At 44.0% G+C, this 17,786-nt stretch overlaps 1 protein-coding gene across 1 annotated transcript in view; it reads left to right on the plus strand.

Moving 5' to 3' along the window:
* TENM4 (teneurin transmembrane protein 4) overlaps positions 1 to 16,984 on the plus strand; it is a 627,658-nt gene extending 610,674 nt beyond the window's left edge. The window contains exons 30-32 of the mRNA XM_065629610.1: positions 924 to 2,538; positions 6,930 to 7,072; positions 15,582 to 16,984. Of these exons, the coding sequence (XP_065485682.1) occupies positions 924 to 2,538; positions 6,930 to 7,072; positions 15,582 to 16,340 (2,517 nt within the window). The 3' untranslated portion in view covers positions 16,341 to 16,984. The remainder of the gene's footprint in view (positions 1 to 923; positions 2,539 to 6,929; positions 7,073 to 15,581) is intronic.
* The last annotated feature ends 802 nt before the right edge of the window (positions 16,985 to 17,786 follow it).

Consider the following 17,786-nt stretch of genomic DNA (forward strand, 5'->3'; position numbering starts at 1 on the left):
GTGAAAACAATCCGTACAGTCTGACATCCTGCCTTCTTTGAGTGACCCGTTCCTGCTTTGTAGGAGATACACATCATAGAAAGTGCAAGGCACAAATCCAGCTAGACTGTCGTAACACTCTTTGCAATGTTTTCTGTAGTCTGCACTCTGTACGTTGGCATGGGAGTTAAATTCTTCTGGGTATTACCATTCATCATTACACTGCCCAGTGTCTTACAGATCCATATGCTCCATACCTGGGACTGGAGTTTTTTATTCCTGAGTTTTATATAAAGCCTATCCCTACAACAGCTTAAGGAAACTACAGTAACATGGCTTTTAAAAAGCAAAAGATATTGACTTGCTTCTCGCATCATACAATCTGCGTGGATTGTTTGTTACATTAAAAAAAAACCCACAACAAAAAAAACCCACAAACAAACAAACAAACAAACAAAACCAAAAACAAACAAACAAAAAACCCAGACCAAATAAGCATTCAGGCAGAAGTTTGCATTAAAAGAATAACGGAAGATACGGAGACACAATGAATTAATTGGGCATTGGAAGGTGTCGAGGGCTCCTTTTTCAAGCATTGTTTAATTCACTCTACAAATGTAATTTATTTAGTCTGTAAAAGCTATTGGCACAGAGAGTTTGGGTAGACACAGCTAGCTACGGAGTATTGATTCAAACAAGTGAGCATTCTGAACTTAGACCTTCCTGACTGCATTAACAGCTTTTTCCTCTGACCCACTCCTCCCTGGGGATGCTCGATGTGCTGTGCAGCTACATACCTCTCACCATTTAATCCTATGGGTGCAGAGATTTATCTCACTTGCTTTGTTCTTTGGATTGGAGAATTTTGCAGGTTTTGTGAGAGTTGAGTGTAATTTCACCTGAAAACCAGGAATATAATCTATACTTTTCTCCTTCCCATCCAGTCCATGGTGCTACTCCTTCACAGCCAGAGACAGTACATCTTTGAGTTTGACAAGAATGACCGGTTGTCATCGGTGACCATGCCCAACGTTGCCCGTCAGACTTTAGAAACCATTCGTTCCATTGGTTACTACAGGAACATCTACCGGCCACCTGAAGGCAACGCCTCGGTAATTCAGGATTTCACGGAGGATGAGCAGCTCCTTCACACGTTGTACCTGGGGACAGGGAGACGTGTCATCTACAAGTATGGAAAGTTGTCCAAGTTGGCCGAGATGCTCTACGACACCACGAAGATCAGTTTCACCTATGATGAAACCGCTGGCATGCTGAAGACAATAAACTTGCAGAACGAAGGGTTCACGTGTACAATCAGGTACAGACAGATCGGACCGCTCATTGATCGGCAGATTTTCCGCTTCACTGAGGAAGGCATGGTGAACGCGCGCTTCGACTATAACTATGACAACAGCTTTCGGGTGACCAGCATGCAAGCAGTCATCAACGAGACACCTTTACCCATTGATCTCTACAGGTATGATGACGTGTCAGGCAAAACTGAGCAATTTGGTAAATTCGGAGTCATTTACTACGACATCAACCAGATCATCACCACTGCTGTCATGACTCACACTAAACATTTCGATGCCTACGGCAGGATGAAGGAGGTGCAGTACGAGATATTCCGGTCGCTGATGTACTGGATGACGGTGCAGTATGACAACATGGGGAGAGTGGTTAAGAAAGAGCTGAAGGTCGGGCCTTATGCAAACACAACTAGATACTCATATGAGTATGATGCTGATGGCCAGTTGCAGACAGTGTCTATCAATGACAAACCACTCTGGCGTTACAGCTACGACCTAAATGGAAACCTCCATTTGTTGAGTCCGGGGAACAGCGCCCGCCTTACGCCGCTCAGGTACGACCTCAGGGACAGGATTACTAGACTGGGGGATGTGCAGTACAAAATGGATGAAGATGGCTTCCTGAAGCAAAGGGGCAATGATATTTTTGAGTACAATTCGGCTGGCCTGCTCATCAAAGCCTACAATAAAGCTAGTGGGTGGAGCGTGAAATACCGTTACGATGGCCTAGGAAGGAGGGTCTCTAGCAAAACCAGCCATGGCCATCACTTGCAGTTCTTCTACGCAGACCTGACCAACCCAACCAAGGTCACCCACTTGTACAACCACTCAAGCTCCGAGATCACCTCCCTCTACTATGACCTCCAAGGCCACCTCTTTGCAATGGAGCTCAGCAGTGGTGATGAATTTTACATCGCCTGCGATAACATTGGCACCCCCTTGGCCGTCTTCAGTGGGACTGGCTTAATGATTAAGCAGATACTGTACACAGCATATGGTGAGATCTACATGGACACCAATCCCAACTTCCAGATCATCATCGGCTACCATGGGGGGCTGTATGACCCCCTCACAAAGCTTATCCACATGGGACGGAGAGACTACGATGTGCTAGCGGGTCGGTGGACGAGTCCAGACCATGAGATGTGGAAGCATCTGAGTAGCAATAACATAATGCCTTTCAACCTGTATATGTTCAAAAACAACAATCCCATTAGCAACTCTCAGGATATCAAATGTTACATGACGGGTAAGACATTTAAATTAATTAGCATATTCACAAGCTTGCCATCAGTGGATAAGTTTCTCCTCTCGCAGAATCCTGGTCACCATGAGGTTTTCCAGTGTTTAATATAATGAACACAAGATTTTCTTTGCCAGTTGACCCCTGTGTCCAGGACATGTTTAATTCATTAGCATAGATGGATGTTGTGATTCCCAAACCTATTTCCTTTTCTCTTCCTTGCTGTTTGTTCTCTTTATTTTGCTTCCAGTTTTTCGTTCCCTCAGCTATCCCAAGTTTAGCTACCAATTAATGTCCTGATAACCTTTCTCTTTGTGGAAGGGCAGCTCTGTTTACACGGGCTTGCCTAGCAATTTATTTGCAACTAAACAAATGACATGCAGATTTGTTTTAGAAAAACGGCAACAGCAACTTAAACCTTTTATTACAGTCAGCTATTTCAGAGCACACTTCACTAAACCATGTAGTTCAAAACTAATCTGCCCCACAGAATTAACAGTTTCTATTATAAGCCAATAAAAGCAGGTTCGTTAGACTTAAAGGCCAGGTTTTAGGGCATACCTACCCCACAGCTTGACATAACCTCTGAACTGCTTCCCCTGGGACTTTGCAAAATGGCAATAACATGAGCTCTATGTATGGGGTTTTTATACAGAAAGTTGTTCTATAGGTTAAATGTCTTTCCTATATTCCTACTTTGTGCGAAACTGGCAGTAATGTTCGAGAGGACTGTCCTGGTGGGACTCTTTTTTTAGATACTTCCTATTGGAAGGTGACACAGGTGACGCAACAACAAATCAAATGTACATACTTTTTAAGGAGAAAAAACTAATTTTTAGATGCTGCTGCTGCGTCTATCACAACATTCCCATAGGCAACAATATTTACATTCCCCTAAGTTATGAGATCGGCTTAATAGCAAAAAAAAAATTACAAAATAAAAATGCTGGATTGTTCTCTACCACTTGTTTTTCCAGCCGTTAGGATTTGTGCTTTCAGGTTCTTCTGCAATAATCATGAAGATTAGATTGGTGGGTTTTTTAATTAAAAGCTGTTTTCTCCAGAGCTGAGAAGATGATGCCATGAGGGAAGTAAAATACGCCAAAAGATGCAGACTAAGATCCTGTGTGTTGGCCTCAGTCTGATAATTAAGGTTGGCAGGGAATATTCTGAGATAACTTTTCCTATCAGAAAATGCTCATTTGTCAAAACTGAATTTGTTTATGGGAGAGGGTTGAGCTTGAGAGATTTCTCAGCAGAAATGCTGTAAACAGCGCTCAAAATTGTATGAATTAATTCCTTTTTGGTTTTCAAACTTTTGAAGTTAAATGTAAACTAATGATCGAAAACTGGAAAAGAAAAATTGAGGGGTGAAAACCTAAGCAGAAGATCTTAATTTGAGATCGTTGTCTTGAACTGATATATTTTTGAAGAGTTGCTTCATGACATATTAACAGATTTTTACTTTCCTGATCAAGTTAAGACAGGACAAAATTTCCAACCATCTTGGAACAGGCGAAAAATTTCCTACCCAGCTATGATGATAACATCCAGAGGTCCAAATCTGATACTTTACGAGGTTTTATATGCATCGAGTAACTTTTTCCACTGTCTTAAAAGTTTGTTGTTTTTTTTTTTTATTTTAATCTTTCAAGAATACGGAGCCCAAATACATTTTTTAAACTTCTCCTCTCCCAGTGCGTGGAAGGACCAGGTCACGTTATGGGATGGATGCTGTGATGCAAGGCTGGTGCTCTCGCAGTTCTTTCTGCTGAAGCTTCCAGGCATCTCATGGGCAGGACCCAATGTGATTGTGTCCTTGCCATCACAACCAAATCTGCCTGGATTTGGGCACAGAAAACCATGTTCTGTCCCTCCGTCCCCTCCCTGGGACCCGCCGTCCTCAGGGGAGCTCCACGCCCAGGACACGGGCGAACGACACATGTTTTGGTCTCCAACGATGAGGTTTCTGAGCTCGTGGGTACAAATCAGAGGTGGGCGGAGGGGAGAGCAGGGGAATCAGGTATTTGTATTTTGAGAGGCCCATTGTTAAACATGAATATTTTAGCGATTGTGCACTTCATGGCGCGGAGCTTTGCTGCCAGCTTCGGCAATCCTGATGGATTGAACTGACATTTCCATTACGTGTGTCTGCATTAAGCACTCCTTTTCTTTGCCCTCGAATTTACTGTGAAATGTGTTGGCAGGGTTACTGTAGCTGAAAAAAAAAAAACCAGCCTCTGTGATGTGAAATGTACTTTTCTGTCAAAAAAGTTGTCACTGCCTCTTGACAAACTAATATTTTCCCCTCTGTTTTCTCAGCTCCACACCTTCCTCCCATGTTTTGGGTTTTTGTGTTTTGGGGTTTTTTTTATTTTATTCTGGGTATTCCTACACCTATTCCCAAAAAGAATGGACTCCTGTTTGCAAATGTTTTGAAAGTCAGTTTTCTGGGAAGTAGCAAAAAAAGCCTGTCTTGAATCTTTCCAGACATGTTACATATTTTTCAGCTGTTCAGCATCCCTGCTCCGTATCCTTCTGAACATTTGTGAAGTGCTCGGAAAAAGGTTCCTGCACCAATGCCGACCTTCACTGTTTTACTTTGTTCTCCTGACCACCTGGCCCACAATGTGTACATCGAAGGTCTTCATTTCACATGAGAAGGATTTGGAAGCAGGCTGGCTTAGCACTAAGCAAAAAAATAATCAAATGAGCCTTTTAATTTCTTTCCTTCCCCCCGCCGCAACCTCCCCGTTCCAAAGACACTCCAAAAACAATCTGTACATTGAGTGAACAGAAGTGTTTTTATTACAGAAATCCTCCCCCTTCCACATGGATCATCGCAAGGGCTTTTTGGACATCTGCCCAATCTCAACATTTTGGCCTGTAAGAAAACAAGCAACAGATAGTGTGTTTGTTTGGCTCCTGGTTCTCCAGTCATCTGGAAGTGCTGCTTGCACTTATTTGCTGCTTGCATCCGTAATTTCTTTTCTGACCAGCTCTTCAAAACATTCATTTAGGCTCATGGGGAATAGAGAAAAAATATTCAAAGATGCATATTTGATTAGTTAAATCGATCCCTTTTTCAGATTGTTTCAACAGCGTTTGTTGAGTTTAGCAAAATGAAAATCAAGCCCCTTGCACATCCAGCTTGAAGCAAAGCAATCACCAACACAATCCCAGTGACGTGCAAAACACTTAACGCCCCTGGGAGCTGATATTAGTTAAACTTTACCTTCATACCTTTCTTTTTTTTGCAATTGCTGTTTGTGTGCCAAATGCACGGCGTATTGCTTGAGGATTGGAGCAGGTGTGTCCTCTAGAGTTCAGTGAAGGCAAACGAGGTGAGATCATCAAATGCTCTGAAGTTAAGAAGGGAAGCGATGCTGATCCCAAGCAGATCTCGGAGTTAGCCAGCATCGTCCCTGTTTCCTCCAGTGGACTGACATTCAGCTGCTATTTCTAATAGCTGTAAAATCAAAATCAGAGAAGACTCTGCAGTCTGTACTGTCAAGTGAATGATGTCCCAAATGGCTGGGGTTTCCATCATGTCCCCTTTAGGGCCACTGGTCCTCCTTTTTGCATAGGACAATAGTTTATCGCTTGTAGCCAGCAGTTTTCTCACCCTCCATGGCCTTCTAAGGGGTTTGTGAAAGGTACCCAAGCAAAGTCGTCTTCTATCTGTACACTATTTGTACTATAATGTACCTTGCAGGTAGTGTGGAGGCTGATTTTAAATGTCACTATAAACGATGACATATGACTTTACACTGGTTTCATACTCAAACTACACCTTCTTATGAACAAGGCCAAGAAAGTCAGGACTGAGGTGGAAATTCCATGGAAAAAGCAGATGATGTGTCCAGAGTCTCCTCCACGAGCACCTGCCAAATGACCATGCTGTTTGTCCCGTATGTCCTGGTGTTCTGGCTCACATAGCTCTAAATTTAGTCTTTGAGAGTCCTCAGGAAGAGAAGTACTGTGGCTGAGATGTTCAGAGCTCACTGTAGGACTGGACAACCTCTCCAGTTTGGAGCTTCTCAGCCTCCATCCATGTATTGTTTCCGTGGTTCTCCTGCGTACCTCAGAGCAGTACCTGGTGCCTGCTGAGAATGGCAGACATTGACTTGGCTTTGATTTGAGCCATTTGGTCGCTGCTAAAGCTGCTGTTTCAGAGCTGACCAAGTGCAGACTTGGACTGTGGTTGGAGGTGGAAATCCCAGCTTTGGCACACGCTTCTTCCAAGGATCATTAAGGTTTCTGCTCTTCACATGAAGTAGACGCTTATCATTTTGGCCATATCGCAGCTGTACCAGGGTCCTGCTCTGTGCCGTTCTCCTGAGCCACCCTGATTTGAGAGATCAGATAACCTGATTTATGCTTCTCTTCCATTCCAGATGTCAACAGTTGGCTGCTCACTTTTGGGTTCCAGCTACACAACGTCATCCCCGGCTACCCCAAGCCAGACATGGATGCGATGGAGCCGTCCTATGAGCTAATCCACACGCAGATGAAAACCCAAGAATGGGACAATAGCAAGGTGATTCATGCAACTCTATACTGTATCTCACACCCTTATCAGCATATCCAGTTGCAATATTTATTAAAAAAACATATATTAGCCTTTTCTCCAAGATATGCTGGGAGATTAAGAGTGAGTCAGTCTCTGTTACAGTGATGAAATCTGACTGAATAATTGCATCATAAGTTGCTTACTTCCATGGTGCTTTTTCCAGTGAGGTTTTCTGGTGGTTGCCCAATGAAATGGTGTGTTACTGTTTCTTTCTCTTGCAAGAAACCATATTACAACATATTGCAAGCTAAGTTCAAGGCCTTTGCACCAAGTATTCTTAGAAGCAAAAAGAAAAGCAAATCTTAAACCAGAATAATTTTCTACAGATTTTTTTTTTCCAGAAACTTATTCAGTCTGGTTTAAAACGTCTTAAGCATCAAGTCCCAGTCCTTCCCCAGGAAACTGTTCCGCATTGCAGTGGGTCTTACCAAAAAGAAGTTTTAACTGAAAGCTAACTTTCATTTTACCTGAGTGGATTTAATCCCAAGTCACTGTGTCCTGCTTTTAAAAACAGGCCTGCATCACAAGCCACTTTGGTAGATGCTGCCACAAAATTCAGTGATGAAAATTGGCAAGAAAAAGCTTTTACAGCCCAATCATTTCCCCCTCCCTTCCTATGGGGAATTACTGAGCTGAAGGATGGAGGCAGAGCTGTCAAAGGTGGGCACACAAGGTCAGGATGCCAGAGCCCTGGGTTCCTCCCAGCCCTATTGCTTGTCAGTCGTATGACCTTGAAAAAGTCATTTACCTCCCAGGATACTCTGTCACCTCCTAGCCTGATTTTATTCTGAGGTTGCTTTCATCAGTTTAGTCCAAATCTTCTTTAGTCTGAGTTCTTACTTGCTTTTGCTGCGTATTCAAATATCACGAGAGCAGCGAGGAATCCATGTGTTTGGGGACATCAGGACACGCTCTTAACATTTCTGCTCATACAATGATGCCAGTAGGAAGTGGAAATGATCCCAGCTGCCCTCCGAACCTCTTTATCTATGAGTTCACTGGAATCTTACTGTCCTTCAGCAGATTCTTGAGGGTCTGTACACATATTAAACCAGGAGGTAAAATAGTGTCACATTTCTCCAGCCACAAAAGGTATCACTCAGAGGTATGAATAAGATACTGTGGCTAAATGAAATAGTCATGTGTCAGCCCATCCATGGTACTCACCCTCATAGCTATGGTGAAGACAAGCTAAAATGTACCAGCTTCAACTTCAATGAGAGATTTATATGAAGACATATCACTTTATAACAGAGAGGGACCAAAAGAACTATGCCTTTTGCTACCGTGGCTGAGTTGATGCTTTAAAACCATTACGCTGCAGTCACTCTGTTGTCTTTTGGAGCTCAAAGACTCCTTTTCTGTTTCTCTCTTCCTTGGATTAAACAATAAAATGCTAATAGAGATGTTTCCTGTAATGAGAAATAGCCTTGGGATTTTTCCTTCTCTCTGATGTGACACAGTCTCCCCAGGCAAAGCTGTACAGGAGAAGGCAAACAGGGCAGGCTCATTCAGAGACCACACAAAAGATTGTCTCTAAATTGTTGTAACTCTCACAGAACCACGACAGAAATTATTGCTATTGGTGGTGTTATTAGTATTCTTGTATTATTATTTTATCGTTAGTCCATTATTATTATTAGTTTTATCGAATAGCCAAGTAATTTGGGTGACAGCTTGAGATGAAGACTGACACTTGCTCATATAGGCAGCTGATCTAGAAATAAAAAAAAACCAGGGAGCCCTCCCGTCCATCCACCCGTTTTAGGTGAATCTGCCTGATCGAGCAATGAGAAGAAAATAAAATCTCCGTGTCCCCTTCAGGTTTTTAAAGTGAACAGCTGCAGTGAGGGCTGTGCAGGGACCTGCTTGGTAAAAGAGGGTTTATTCAGCCACCTCGCTTCCAGATGAGTCACTTCACACTCAAGTGTTGAAAGTGGAATTTAACTATTGCAGGTTGTTTCATATTCTTCCCTTGTGTTATGACAGCAGCGAAACATGAGCATTTTTATTTTAGTCTACAGCTGCAGGATCATGCTGTGTTAGCAAGTGGCTCTCAGATGCTGTAGAGCAGGATTCCCTTCCTTTCTGTCACATCCAGCATATTGCAGGCATATATTTGCATAAAACAAATTCTTTCACATATGATACCTGAAAATATGATCCATTTTCTCCTAAGCCTATCTGTGCATTCAACACTGATGTTTCACATGTGGTTCTGTTCATTCCCAGTCCTTCCAGCTGCACATACAAGCTCCCAGACACAATCCAGCCCTCCTTCCTACTGATTTGCTGTGTATTTATTGATGAAGCATGTGGAAGAAAACACAAACTTCTGAAAATTTCACATAGCAAATGACAGAATTAAACAAAGTTAAATGGAAGCACGGGAAATATTTTCAGATAATAAGACTGATCAAAATGTGAAATGATCTTCCAGGGCATAAGGAGGAAGCTCCAAATCTTTTGTCATTTTGAAGTAGCCTGGACAAGGCATTGGACAATGCTCATCCTGCTTGAAATCCAGGGATATTCTCTGAACAATGTACCACAGGTTTCTCATCTCCGTGTCTTCCGATCCCTGGTTTCTCTGGGTCACATACCTCCTTGTGACAGACCAAAGTAAATTTGAGTTGCTCCACTGGCTTCACTGATCAAAGCTGTAGCCCAGCAGATTGAGTCAGTTCTTTTATCCGAGAGGAATGAATAACAAGAGCACAACAGCAAAGCAACTAACCCCACATAAATGGCTGCTTCATCTCCTCAGAGTGCATAACCAGAGGGCCCGAGCATCTCCTTCCAAAACATTGTTGGTATTTGCCTTGCAGGGCTGGGAGATGGGAGAGATAATTCTGATTTTGAGCATCCACCAGCTCAGAAGCAGCCAGCGTGTCATAAACCTTGCACTCACCCCCTGCAGCTCCGGAGTGACATTTAAAATCCAATACTCTGTTGTGCAGCACTTTTCCCCCCCACTCCTCCCTGCAACCGTGTGGCTGCCACTAAATTGTTTGTCGAACAAATTCAGTGTTATTGGCCACCAGGAGACTCTGGGTGACCTCTGGCATATTGTGGGGCTGCTGCACCTGAATCCAATTTCTCTTTTTTTTTTTTTCTTCTCTTTTGTCTTGTTGAACTGTCAGGTAATTGCTGGAGCCAGAACAACTCTATTTGCAGGGAGGGGTGTTTTGGAGTCGGCACTTATATTGTTAACTACATCATATTATTAACTGCCCTTCTTTCCATCCCATCAACACTGCCTCCAGGGAGGGTCCCGTTTTCCACAGAGCCCATTACAGTCTGTTCTGGAGAAGCTTTTGGCATCCCTTATGGAGCAGCATTTTGGAGACGAGGGCTGCTCGGGGATGCTGAGCCGGGGACTGAGCTGTAGGGCTGTGCATTCTGGCAGAGCTTCTCCCAGGGACAATCTGTCGGAAGGAGCGGCTCTGCCAGCGTTCATCATTCAGAGGAGGCTTCCTCACATTGCGGATGCTTCGTCCTGGGTTTGGGCCATCGTGCTATCTGCACGTCTGTCCATCAGCCCCTAGTTATGTTTTGCGAAAGTAGCGGCCAGTTTTCTGTGTATCTGTTGCGGAGAAGGGAGTTTAAGTCTCAAAGACATTAAGCTCTTGAAGCTTTAGGAAAATAGATGAGCGAGAGAAGGAGACAAATCCTCTTATTTCCCTACAGATGGAAATCTGCTTGATGAGCTCAACCTCGTTATCCCCCTGCAGATGTGCACGCTGGCGGCGTGGAGAGACCTGTTCTCCAAGCCCAAGAGTCAGCACTTGGGTTTCACTCATTGCTAACCAATCAGCATCTACAGCAGTGGGCTTGCTGGCCAATCACTCACCTCCGTTGCCCCACTTGCATTGTGGTTGGCAGGTTACTGAGTAGACGCATTGCCTCTCAGCCAATCAGCGTGCAGTGCAGCCATGCTGATGGGTAGGGTCTTCATAGGATGTAGTGGGTGATGGGCTCATCTTGCACCTCCAGCAGCTGGGAGTTAGAATCATAGAATCATAGAACAGTTTGGGTTGGAAGGGACCTTCAAAGCTCATCCAGTGCCCCCCCTGCCATGAGCAGGGACATCTGCACCAGCTCAGGTTGCTCGGAGTCCCGTCCAGCCTGGCCTGGGATGTCTCCAGGGATGGGGCATCCACCACGTCTCTGGCCAACCTGGGACAGGGTCTCACCACCCTCATCATAAAAACTTCCTTTCTTATGTGTACTCTGTGAGCAGAGTTGGTGGGGAACATCCACATGGGGGACTCATCTTTAGCTGATGACCAGGTGGAATGGAGGAAAGAGGCTGATGTCTGAAGAATGGTTTTGTCAACAGAGAGCCAGGGGGTAAATAGGAAGGAGTTAATGCTGAAGAATATTTCAGAGAAGTCATAATTTCCACGCCTTTTTGAAAGAGTGGCTTTCTGCATTGTAAGCCATATGGTGGTAAGAGAAACACCTATCTGTGTATAATGGCACAAGGATGTAGAGAAACTTGGAAACATGTTCACTTATTGCACATCTTGGATCCTTGATGGGAAATTAAAGCTTTCAGTCTCACAGTGGAAGGCGGTATTTAAAAACAACAGATGATAGTATCTGGCTCTGGTATTTCAAATCCTCAAGAGGTGCAGGCGAAATGCAAGAGGCTATTCAGAGATCTCTGCAACGTGCCATTCTCCTAAGCTCTGTGCAGCAGCAAACAAATGATGAAGGTCATTCTCTTCTCTCCAATGGGTTGTTACTAGATAAAGTGAAATGTCGCCTAAGGACATCTGATTAAAAAAGGCTGTGAGGAAAAACAAACCCAGCATATTTGTCACTCACATCTAGCAACAAATATTGAAATAAAATAACTGTTAATTCCTTTCTTCCGTAAAACTGGTTTTCTAGGTACCTTGGTTTACAGTTGCTAAAAGCAGCAGCATTTTTTAGAGAATAGCACATGCCACTGCAGCCTTGGATGGAAATTTTCTGTTTCTTTTCCTTGCCAGTTCATTAAAATGAGTTCTAAGATGAAACAGAAATGGTAATTTCAAAGTCAGGGATACGCTGCCTCTTTGAACTCCAATCTGTTTGCCTCCATCCCCTCTGTATTCACAGCAGAGCATATAAGCTAGCTGTACTCTGATTTGCCTGAATTCCTTATTGTTTTTGGGGGGTTGGTGTTCTTTGTTGTTCTTGTTGTTTGTTGTTGTTTTCTGTTGGATGTTTTTTCCTTTTAAAAAGTGCTGTTCCCAAATACATTCTTTTATCAAAGAAATGCACTCAAAAAGTCATTTTAAGTTGTCCTGGGCTCATTTTCAAGACAATAGAACTGTGTTTAGTTACAGTAATAGTTAAGTGATGATGATGTTCAGCATTACGGCTTTGTACGTGTCTGATCTCCTACTTCCCTACATGACAAAAGATGGGGAGACCCCAAAAGGCCTGTAACCGATCCCCAGTGGAAAATCCTTTGGATGTGATTTTGTTCTTGATTAAGACATCTAAATTTATGTCTCTGCCTGTGAACTTGATATCCAAGCTTCCATTTTCACGAGCAGAGATCTACAATGAATTCGGTTCCTGGTGCCATTTGGGATACCCTAGAGTTCCCTGGACTTCTTCATGTCTACAGCATGGATTGCCTGTACCTTTCTGGAGCAACAATTGGTGGCCCATCAAGGCTCCCCATAGTGTCAAAAATGCTACTCAACACCATCCTTTTGGGTGGCTTGTCAATGGAGCCCAAAGGACAGTTCAGATAATGAGCTGCTATGAGCTAGAATTGAATTCAAGACTAAGACATGAACATATAGATGTCTCCATGTGTTCTAGATGTGTGCACTCACTATAGTCTGTCAACATCTAGTTCATACAGTGGAGCTCACTTAAAGAGCTGTCCACCTCCTAGGCATTAATTTTAGACTAAGCTGAACACACTGTAGTCTCCACTGACTGTGCAAAGTAGGGTTTTGATTCAGTTGCCCATGCAGGAACCAGGTACATGAGGTTCTTAGAGACATGGTTTAGTGCCAGTGTTAGGTTAACAGTTGGACATGATGATGTTGAGAGTCTTTTCCAACCAAAATGATTCTATGAAAAGGCACTAAAGTTCCTGCAGCTCATCATGAATAAGATAATAAAGATAAAATAGAAGAGGAATGGGGGAGATTTCTGATAGGAGTAATTCTGCCAAGCCTAGTGTGGTCTGACCCCCCCAGAGCTCCCTTCCCCAAGATGATAATCAGTAGAAGGTGCAATTCATTCCAGGGACCCTTATCACACAACTGCTGGTACACGTGGTGATGTATATCTAGCTGATGATAGACAAATGACCACAGGACATAAAGACCTGATTTATATCCACGAGTGAAGGAGCCCGCACCAAATGGTGTTTCAAGATGAGTAACAAGCAATGCCTTTTCCTATCACTTGTAAAAGTTACTGAAGTGAGTTGGAAGAGCAACATGGTGTGCTTGCGTAGTGGAGAAGGACCACCTAGAGTCAATCCATATGCGATGGACCTGAGAAGAAAACGCCACCATTTAAACCTCCCTGAAAGAGCTAACCAAGGCTGTGCAATATACACTTATTTAGAACAGTGTTTCATGGAGACTAGAAACCTAATTGTTCCGTGTCCATCATGGGTGACACCTACATCAATTACGTCCATTTTTTGCATAATTCAAGCACTTGTGCAGTTGGCAGGGGAGCTCAGCTCGGCTCCCGATCAGTCTGTTAATTATATCGCTCTCTAGGCTGTGGGCAAGATCCCCCACAGGCAACATGGGGAGCACCAGAAAGAGCTTCTCTGTCATAGGCGACGGGTTCCTGCTCTGACTCCTATGCTGTTCATCAAAAGGGGAACAGGAGGAGCTATTCCCGCCTGCTTGCCACTTTGAATAAAAGTCAGTCCTGGGTGTTTGGTATTTTAACACTTTACAACCCAAAACATGCTCTCGAACTTGCGTACCTCTGTTCCTTTATAGTTGTCTCATTTATCAATCAAAACTGATCATCCGGCAATGCTAAATCCTTTATTTCATCTCTTTCATGCTTTGAGACCCTTCCCTGGAAATGGCCACCATGGAAATGAGGGTTTATTTCCCTTCACTTTGTACCTTACAAGCCTAAGTTGAGAGGTCCACGCTGAAAAGCCTGAATCATCTGAATTGTCCTCTCACACCCAGGGAAGGATGCGACCCTTAAGCTTGTGGACAGTTTAAGGCAATATCCTTCATGGATGTTAAATTTCCTCGAAATAACTGGACTGCAGCAAACTTTTCTTTGTAGGCTATTTTTAATCCTGGATGTCATTATATTATTGAACTGAGCCATTGGCAGTGCCAGGAGAGTTTTGTCGTAGCATCCTCTCGCTTCTGTGAAATTTGAGCAAATAATTGTTCATGGACAGGGGTCTGCAAGAAGCCTGCGCTGCCGTGAATTGATGAGAGCATTTCCAAAGACATTTTTGCAGTAATGATGAGCTCCTGACTCGCTGTATGCTTGCTCCATTATGCGCAAACAGCAAAAGTGACTTTGTATTGTACCTGACTACAAATGATCCAGGCTGTTGTCTCGCAGCAGTTTTGCTTCAGTATAAGCCAAAACTTGAGCATTGGGTGCGGCTGGTCTTGGCTCAGGGAGCCTGGCACGTTATAGAGGGTTTGCAGGAAACAGGATTTAGGGTCTTCCTTGAGTTTTGAACAACCAGCTTTGGCCAGGTTGAAATGGGATATAGAGTTTATGGCTACTTTGAGGGTCATACCTGTGATGCAGAGCTTTTGAAGGTTCCACAGGAGTTACAAAGTACAGTTAAAATAGAGAGAAGTTTTACAAATACTTTCACACTCACAGAAAATCTGAAAGCATTTTATAAATCATCACAGCCAGCAGATTCGCTATGAATAGGTGCAGATGAAGAAGACTGAAGCATAAAATAATTGCATGTACCCAGCCAGGTGGGAGAGTACAAATTAGACCTTCACACCACTGAGGCAAAAAAATTCTTTGGTATCTTTGCCTTCTTCAGTCTGTAAGAGTAAATCAGTTTGGTTTCTTGAAACAATGAGCCTTAGAATCATAGAATCATAGAATAGTATGGGTTGGAAGGGACCTTCAAAGCTGATCCAGTGCCACCCCTGCCATGAGCAGGGACATCTGCACCAGCTCAGGTTGCTCAGAGCCCCGTCCAGCCTGGCCTGGGATGTCTCCAGGGATGGGGCATCCACCACCTCTCTGGGCAACCTGTGACAGTGTTTTACCACCCTAATGGGGTACCATTCCTAGGGTGAATAACCTGACAAAATGCCTCTTCCATTAAAAATAATGTAAAATCTAAAAAAAAGATGATAAGGGAGAAAAAAATGGAGTGTCCTTAGATGTTTCCAGGACGTTCTGCTGGTTTCCAGCATGCTAATAATGCCTCTGGGCCATCAGGCTTCTCTTTCTAACACATATTTCTCTTCTTTCTCTCCCTGCTCAGTCAATTCTGGGTGTCCAATGTGAAGTGCAGAAGCAGCTGAAGGCCTTTGTCACTCTGGAGCACTTTGAGCGGATCTACAGCTCCAGCATCGCCGGGTGCCGGCAGGTCAAGAAGAACAAGAACTTTGCTTCTGGAGGCTCTATCTTTGGCAAAGGCGTCAAGTTCGCCATGAAGGACGGGCGCGTGGCCACCGACATCATCAGTGTGGCCAACGAGGATGGGCGGAGGATCGCGGCCATCCTGAACAACGCCCATTACCTGGAGAACTTGCACTTCACCATCGACGGGGTGGACACGCACTATTTCATCAAGCAAGGGCCATCGGAGGGCGACCTGTCCATCTTGGGCCTCAGCGGCGGGCGGAGGACCCTGGAGAACGGCGTGAACGTGACGGTGTCCCAGATCAACACAGTGCTCAATGGAAGGACTAGACGTTACACGGACATCCAGCTCCAGTACGGCGCGTTGTGTCTAAACACTCGCTATGGGACCACCTTGGACGAGGAGAAGACCCGCGTCCTGGAGCTGGCCCGGCAGCGAGCTGTCGCCCAAGCGTGGTCCCGGGAACAGCAGAGACTGCGGGATGGGGAGGAGGGTGTTCGCTCGTGGACAGAAGGGGAGAAGCAACAAGTGCTAAACACGGGCCGGGTACAGGGCTACGATGGCTATTTCGTGATCTCAGTGGAGCAGTACCCCGAACTCTCAGACAGCGCCAACAACATCCACTTCATGAGACAGAGCGAAATGGGCAGAAGGTGACAGAGAGGGTTGACGCGGTGACTTCTTGCCAAAGACAGCTACTCTTTTGTGGCCACTTACCTGACTGTGTTGTACTCAATCCTTTTTCTAGACTGAACAAGGCGGGGGGGAAGGAAAATAGAAAGAGAAGGAATAATACGGTTGCACTGTAACTCATGCAACATACTTTTTTTTTTTCCCTCTTTAATTTGGCCTTCAAGCGTTTTTTGCAATGAACAGAAGGTATATTTTGCCGTAGTGTGATCACAGTGAAATTTACTGTCTCTTGTCCTTTTTTTTGGTTGGTTGGTTGGTTGTTTCCCTCCCCACCCCTCTCATTGTGAGGAATTTGAAGTGGGGAGTCGTCAACGTACATCCTTAGGTGTGAAGTGCAAAATGGGTGTCTGTGCTGACTTGTGCCATCCTAACCCTTTCTGATTTGGGGCAGGGACAGATAGCCTTCCACCCGAGACATGGGGAGCCCGCGGCACGCCGGAGAGCTCTTCCGACAAGAAAGGAGATGGAAGACAACGCTGATTCCGATACTCTGAAAGTGACCGTCCGAATCATGTGCCTCAAAAGAGACCTTAACAAGTAGTTTTCACGTTTCACTTGGGACATAAAGTGTTTTTTTGGGGGGCTCCTGTTGAGCAGAAGTAGATTATAGAGGCAAAGGAGCTAATTATATTAACTTGCAAGATGATTCTCTTCCTTCCTGAACTGGAATAAAAAAAAAAGAAAAAAGAAAAAAAAAAAAAAGAAAAAAACCAGTCTTTTTTCATTATGAGAGTAGATACTTTTTGGGTTTTTTTTGTGTGTGTGCAAATTCTGGTTTTAGTTAAAAAAAAAAAGAAAAAAGGCAAAAGCCAAGAAAGGCACTCCTGCTCTATTGAGAAAAGCTAAAATAAATCCTCTCTCTCATACATAGAGCTGTTCTATAGGTGGATTTAATGCACCCATGTTGTACATTTGCTAATGGCATAACTTCATTAAATGTAAAGTGTTTCAGTACATGAGGCTACGTGTTTACCAGTCCACTGTGCTGTATCTGATAAAACCAGTTAATTTTTAGGAAGCTGATTTGAATTTAAAAGTAGTTATAGTATCCCGGTGACATACCACTGAAAATTAGAGCAAGCCAAACCCTGCTTTTCCTGATTCTGGAGCTTGTATTTATTGGCTGGGAAACGCAGTTTTGAGTAGCATGCTGGCAAGTCGTTTATGACTATGGCAGATAAATGTCTCCTGGGGACTTTGGCAGCAGGGATTTTAAAATGTTTAATAAGTAGCAACAGCTTGAGCGTGGTGGGACGAGAAGGGGAATATTGGAATCAACCTTCTCACTGCCTCTTACACGAGCTTGAATTAAGCGGAGAGCCCAGTTAACTGTTCGCCGTGAAGAAGGGGGAGGTTGAGGGGCCCAAGTGCTTTAATAAGAAACTGCTGACAAAGTTGCTCGGCATGCTA

Source organism: Caloenas nicobarica, chromosome 1, assembly GCF_036013445.1.
Source record: "Caloenas nicobarica isolate bCalNic1 chromosome 1, bCalNic1.hap1, whole genome shotgun sequence".
Taxonomy (NCBI): domain Eukaryota; kingdom Metazoa; phylum Chordata; class Aves; order Columbiformes; family Columbidae; genus Caloenas; species Caloenas nicobarica.